Source organism: Anarrhichthys ocellatus, unplaced genomic scaffold (assembly GCF_004355925.1).
Source record: "Anarrhichthys ocellatus isolate YVR2014 unplaced genomic scaffold, GSC_Weel_1.0 scaffold31, whole genome shotgun sequence".
NCBI classification, from domain to species: Eukaryota; Metazoa; Chordata; class Actinopteri; order Perciformes; family Anarhichadidae; genus Anarrhichthys; species Anarrhichthys ocellatus.
The window spans coordinates 1,954,339-1,960,176 of record NW_022280061.1 but is presented as its reverse complement, the minus strand read 5'-3'; the positions used below and the strand labels follow the sequence as shown (position 1 = coordinate 1,960,176).

The following is a 5,838-nucleotide window of genomic DNA, read 5'->3' as shown; positions in this document are numbered from 1 at the left end:
CCACACCTAGTTATATCTGCAGTGGCCTGTATGTTTGTTGTGAACGAGCCAAAACAGGCTGAATGTTTATATTTCGTCCTTTGTTAATTGGGGACACGAACAACACAAACCGCCGCAGAACCGCAGAATATCACGTGTAACAGTTCCGGTACACGTTTAGCAATAACATAAAAAACATGTTTAATGCATGTATGGCGTGAAATTGGACAACAGACTGTCTCTGTGACTGTTGTAATGCTGCCATCTTGCGTTCAGACTCGAGTCGGCATTTAACGGTGACGTCTTGCCCCGTGGGCTGACGGGAGTTGGAGTCAGAATGGATTCGGTACTTCCTGCTTACAAGAAGAACGCCAAGAAATTCCGGCTGTTAACTAAAACGTTGCTTGCGTGCCAAACCGTTTCACTCCGAAGAGACAGACGGGGGCACAGAGACAGAGTAAGTATTTACTTTTTTATGTTTTTATTAGTCGAGTCCCGGAACAAAAGCGAGTGAGCTCATTTTGAACAAGATGCAGCGAAGTTTTGTCAATGGAACAGTGGCTGCTATTGTAAAGTAAACTCGCCGTGTCATGTAAGTTAACTTCCAAAATAACTGCCCGTCTGAATTTAACTTTAATACGAGTTTTTTTTATTTATTCATAACTCTATTACAGTACACGTGAGCTTGTCTGGAAATATAGAAGTATATGATACCAGCGCGAATGTCAAAGTTGTTGGTAAAGCAATTAAAGTGTCAACGTTATGTACCTGGTGTTGATTTCCCACCCTGATACCAAACAGACTTCACACAATGACGATTAGCGGCCTATTACGTAAGCAAGTAGGATGTAGGGAAGTAAATATATCTATATATATATCTATATATATATCTATATATATATATATCTATATATATATATCTCTATATATATATCTATATCTATATATCTATATCTATCTATATCTATATATATCTATATATATCTATCTATATCTATATATATATCTATCTATATCTATATATATCTATCTCTATCTATATCTATATATATATATATATATATATATATATACAGTGGGGCAAAAAAGTATTTAGTCAGCCACCAATTGTGCAAGTTCTCCCACTTAAAAAGATGAGAGATGCCTGTAATTTCCATCATAGGTACACTTCAACTATGAGAGACAGAATGGGGGGAAAGAATCCAGGAAATCACATTGTAGGATTTTTAATGATTTAATTGGTAAATTCCTCGGTAAAATAAGTATTTGGTCACCTACAAACAAGCAAGATTTCTGGCTCTCACAGACCTGTAACTTCTTCTTTAAGAGTCTCCTCTGTCCTCCACTCATTACCTGTATTAATGGCGCCTGTTTGAACTCGTTATCAGTATAAAAGACACCTGTCCACAACCTCAAACAGTCACACTCCAAACTCTACTATGGCCAAGACCAAAGAGCTGTCAAAGGACACCAGAAACAAAATTGTAGACCTGCACCAGGCTGGGAAGACTGAATCTGCAATAGGTAAGCAGCTTGGTGTGAAGAAATCAACTGTGGGAGCAATTATTAGAAAAGGGAAGACATACAAGACCACTGATAGTCTCCCTCGATCTGGGGCTCCACGCAAGATCTCACCCGGTGGGGTCAAAATGATCACAAGAACGGTGAACAAAAATCCCAGAACCACACGGGGGGACCTAGTGAATGACCTGCAGAGAGCTGGGACCAAAGTAACAAAGGCTACCATCAGTAACACACTACGCCGCCAGGGACTCAAATCCTGCAGTGCCAGACGTGTCCCCCTGCTTAAGCCAGTACATGTCCAGGCCCGTCTGAAGTTTGCTAGAGAGCATTTGGATGATCCAGAAGAGGATTGGGAGAATGTCATATGGTCAGATGAAACCAAAATAGAACTTTTGGTAAAAACTCAACTCGTCGTGTTTGGAGGAGAAAGAATGCCGAGTTGCATCCAAAGAACACCATACCTACTGTGAAGCATGGGGGTGGAAACATCATGCTTTGGGGCTGTTTTTCTGCAAGGGGACCAGGACGACTGATCCGTGTAAAGGAAAGAATGAATGGGGCCATGTATCGTGAGATTTTGAGTGGAAACCTCCTTCCATCAGCAAGGGCATTGAAGATGAAGCGTGGCTGGGTCTTTCAGCATGACAGTGATCCCAAACACACCGCCCGGGCAACGAAGGAGTGGCTTCGTAAGAAGCATTTCAAGGTCCTGGAGTGGCCTAGCCAGTCTCCAGATCTCAACCCCATAGAAAATCTGTGGAGGGAGTTGAAAGTCCGTGTTGCCCAGCGACAGCCCCAAAACATCACTGCTCTAGAGGAGATCTGCGCCAAAATACCAGCAACAGTGTGTGAAAAGCTTGTGAAGACTTACAGAAAACGTTTGACCTCTGTCATTGCCAACAAAGGGTATATAACAAAGTATTGAGATGAACTTTTGTTTTTGACCAAATACTTATTTTCCACCATAATTTGCAAATAAATTCTTTAAATATCAGACAATGTGATTTTCTGGATTTTTTTTTTCTCATTCTGTCTCTCATAGTTGAAGTGTACCTATGATGAAAATTACAGGCCTCTCTCATCTTTTTAAGTGGGAGAACTTGCACAATTGGTGGCTGACTAAATAGTTTTTTGCCCCACTATATATATATTATATATATATATATATATATAGTTGTCTTCCCTTCCAGATGCAGCCAGATGTGACTTCCTTATTCACTCTACTGTTCTCTTTTCTCTTCCTCAGATGTCTTTGATGGAGCATAGGGTAGTCCGGCCAGTTACAGCGGTGGCGTGGACCTCCAACACCGGCACCTGCCCCAAAGATTTCACACTGGTATATATACTTATACAGAGATTAATGTTGTATACAACTCTTCATATACAATAGTACATTGTTGCCACTGGAGTAACAATGTTAAACCATTTAAAAAAACGTACCAAATTTCACTTCGCGGTGACCACAAACAGTTTGCTCGAGTGTTGTGAGAATTACAATATATCTTCCCCTCCTTGCTTTAGTAACTGACAACCTGAAATACTTATTCTGTACTGTGATGTACTGTGGTATACTGTGGTGCCACAACAAAGTACATTATTACAGGGTTAAAATTGTCACGACATCCAGCAGCATTAGAGTGAAGTGAGATGTTGTTGGCGGGCAGTTTGAGTGTGTTGATGAGCTGTAAGCATTACAGCGTTTTGAGAATACTCTCCTAACTTAGCCTAAATAAATTCTATCAAGGAGTCCTTGTTCAGGAGAGATTTAGGAAACTTCTCTGAGCACGGCAGGGACGGAAACTGTTTCTGTCGTGAGGAGCTGTGGTTGAGCCCGTTGCTGGTATGACGCACTCTTTTAAAGAGGTGTGACATGTTAAAAAAAGAAGAAAAGAAAACCGCACACTTAATGATGATGGACAATGAATAGAATTTAGTCTCTATTCAGACATGGTGTAATTATGACTATTCTATGTCATGAACGTCTCTGTTGAATACGTTGCACACACAGGCCTCCTTGCACATGCTGATTGATGTTATATTCATTCGTCATGCATGGTCGGCATGTAAACCTATAAACCAGCAAACACGCTGGCATTTTTTCCAGTGTGCCAAACGTCTTAGTGTTGAGATCACTTTTATCTCTGCTGTTACAGCGTTATAGCGTTGGGTGAGAGTTGTGAGCGTATCTCTTATGAGATTGACCACATCTAATGTGAGCCATCTTCACATTAGATGGCTAATTGAGCCATCTAATGTGAAGTGTTTCATTAACTCACTGTCATTCCACATTGGGAGAATATTTCTCCCGCCTCTTTGCTTTTCCGTGATTTTTCACCTCTGCCTTGCTAAAGAGACCCTGAAGGAGAATAGTGAAGTCCAGTTTTGAGTCTAAAGCCAGACTTCTAAACGTCCGGCGCTCTCTTTGTGCCCCAACTTGCCAAATGTACTTCCCTTCTGACATGCCCATTTATCATGTTGTTAGTGATGTCAGATGCAGTATTCCTAAATGTACCTCTTCTCTTTCTCTGTCCCTCTGCAGATCAGCATCACAGAAGACGGAGTGGCAGCGAACTTTACTCGCAGCTTTGCCATGAAAGCTGGATATTACCTCTGTTACAGCAAGGTAGCAGAGAGAGAGAGATCAGATCACAGATACACTTCTTTACTTTTAACTATGATATGAGAGACATATTACTTGTGTATTGCACTTGTCCCCCCTGTCTTCCATAAATGGACTGTGTCTCTCTCTCTCTATAGAACTTGACAGCTGGTATGGTAGTGTCGGACATTCAGCTGATCTCAGACAAGGAGTCTATTCCTCCCGGTTACTGCTATATAGCAGAGCACCTCGAAGCAAGTGAGTACGTACACACTCGCATTTTTGTCTTTCTACAAGACTTTATTGACATCATGAATTCTCTTGCCCCTAAACCATCACAACTTAATGCCCATCCTTTACCCTGACTTAAATTTAACTCTAATCTTAACCTGCAAACAAGTAGTAGTGAGGACTGGCCAACATGTCCTCACAATGCAGACATGTCCTCACTACAATGGTGGAAAGCTGCAATCGGTCCTTGCAAAGATAGCAGTGCAAGCACACACAGGTGTCACACATCCCTGATATTTGATGTTTTTCTGGTATTTGATGTCTTATTTACTCGCTGTTGATGTCTGTGTGTGTGTGTGTGTGTGTGTGTGTGTGTGTGTCTGTCCGTCCAGAGGCCTCCGTTTCGAAGAAGAAACGTGTGTGTGTCCGCGTCGTCCCAGTGGGCAGTGTGGACACAGCTGTGTTGGATGTCAAAGTGACTGCCAAAAGCAAAATGATGTTGCAGCACTACACATGTGTGGGGTTGGTAACTTTCACACACGCAAACATTTGACTTGCACCTTTTTTATCAAAGCGATTCTTAAATCCCGTAACACGGTGGTCTGCATTCGGATGTGCATTGAGTTCCTCCTTTGTGTTTACACTCGTGTGTACGCGTGTCATTTAACGTGCCTTTCCCCCCCAGAGACGTCCACGGCTACGTGTTGTGGTGCAGAAAGGGACTTTTTTCCAGCCCCATGCCTCAAGCGAAGCCCCGCAGCGTCAGCCTGGACATCCGCAGTATCCCATTGGACCAGCCGTCTGCTCTTCTGCCCCTTCGACCCAGGTGCGCCACTTATTTAGTGTCTCGAGAATAATTGGCAAAGTTGATGGTTGTCGTTGTTTATTCAGGGACATGTCGTGGCTCCTCTGGTACACAAGATGTTCAAATAGAGCCCATTCAAAGGACAAGAACAGACGTGTGTGTTTCTCTCCATTAAAAGTCTAGGTCAAAATAAGAGAGAATGATGTTCTGTAACGCAACAGTAGAGGACAGTTGGCATAAATACCTATCCATTTGTTTCCGCAGCAACCCCCCTCACCCACTGCCACAAAACAAACTGAGTCAGCGACGCCACAGCCTCAAAAGCAAGGAAAACTCGGACAAAGGTGCTGACGGCAGCATGCATGGGATCACAGGTGCTCCAAGTCTCCCCGCACACACACAGGAAACGTATTGCTTATTTCTCCCAGCAGGCAACTCACTCAACTCTTACCCGCCTTCCCTCTCTGCAGCTTTAGATGGAGTTCCCTTCAGCCTTCACCCAAAGTTCAATATCCAGGCAAGCAGCGCGGTGTGTTTGATATTTTCCAACCATACTTAAGTGATGAATTTCATTACAAAACGCAGCTGTTTTTATCTCTCACTTTATGCTTTTTCACCCCCAAGCTTCTAATGCAAACATGTATTCACATCTATCTCTCTCTCTCTCTCTCTCTCTCTCTCTCTCTCTCTCTCTCTCTCT

The 5,838-nt window shown here is 42.6% G+C and overlaps 1 protein-coding gene across 4 annotated transcripts in view; it reads left to right on the top strand.

Annotated features, from left to right (window-relative positions):
• The first annotated feature begins 307 nt into the window (after positions 1-307).
• The window catches only part of mvb12a (multivesicular body subunit 12A), a 6,687-nt gene continuing 1,156 nt past the window's right edge, over positions 308-5,838 (top strand). For 2 of the 4 annotated variants that reach the window (XM_031864731.1, XM_031864730.1), the window contains exons 1-8: positions 355-436; positions 2,750-2,839; positions 4,043-4,126; positions 4,261-4,360; positions 4,726-4,855; positions 5,019-5,159; positions 5,403-5,512; positions 5,609-5,655. In XM_031864731.1, coding sequence (XP_031720591.1) covers positions 2,750-2,839; positions 4,043-4,126; positions 4,261-4,360; positions 4,726-4,855; positions 5,019-5,159; positions 5,403-5,512; positions 5,609-5,655 — 702 coding nt within the window. In that variant the 5' untranslated portion in view covers positions 355-436. Of the gene's footprint in view, positions 437-2,749; positions 2,840-4,042; positions 4,127-4,260; positions 4,361-4,725; positions 4,856-5,018; positions 5,160-5,402; positions 5,513-5,608; positions 5,668-5,838 lie in introns of all 4 variants that reach the window. The other 2 variants (XM_031864732.1, XM_031864729.1) reach the window with 2 other exon arrangements.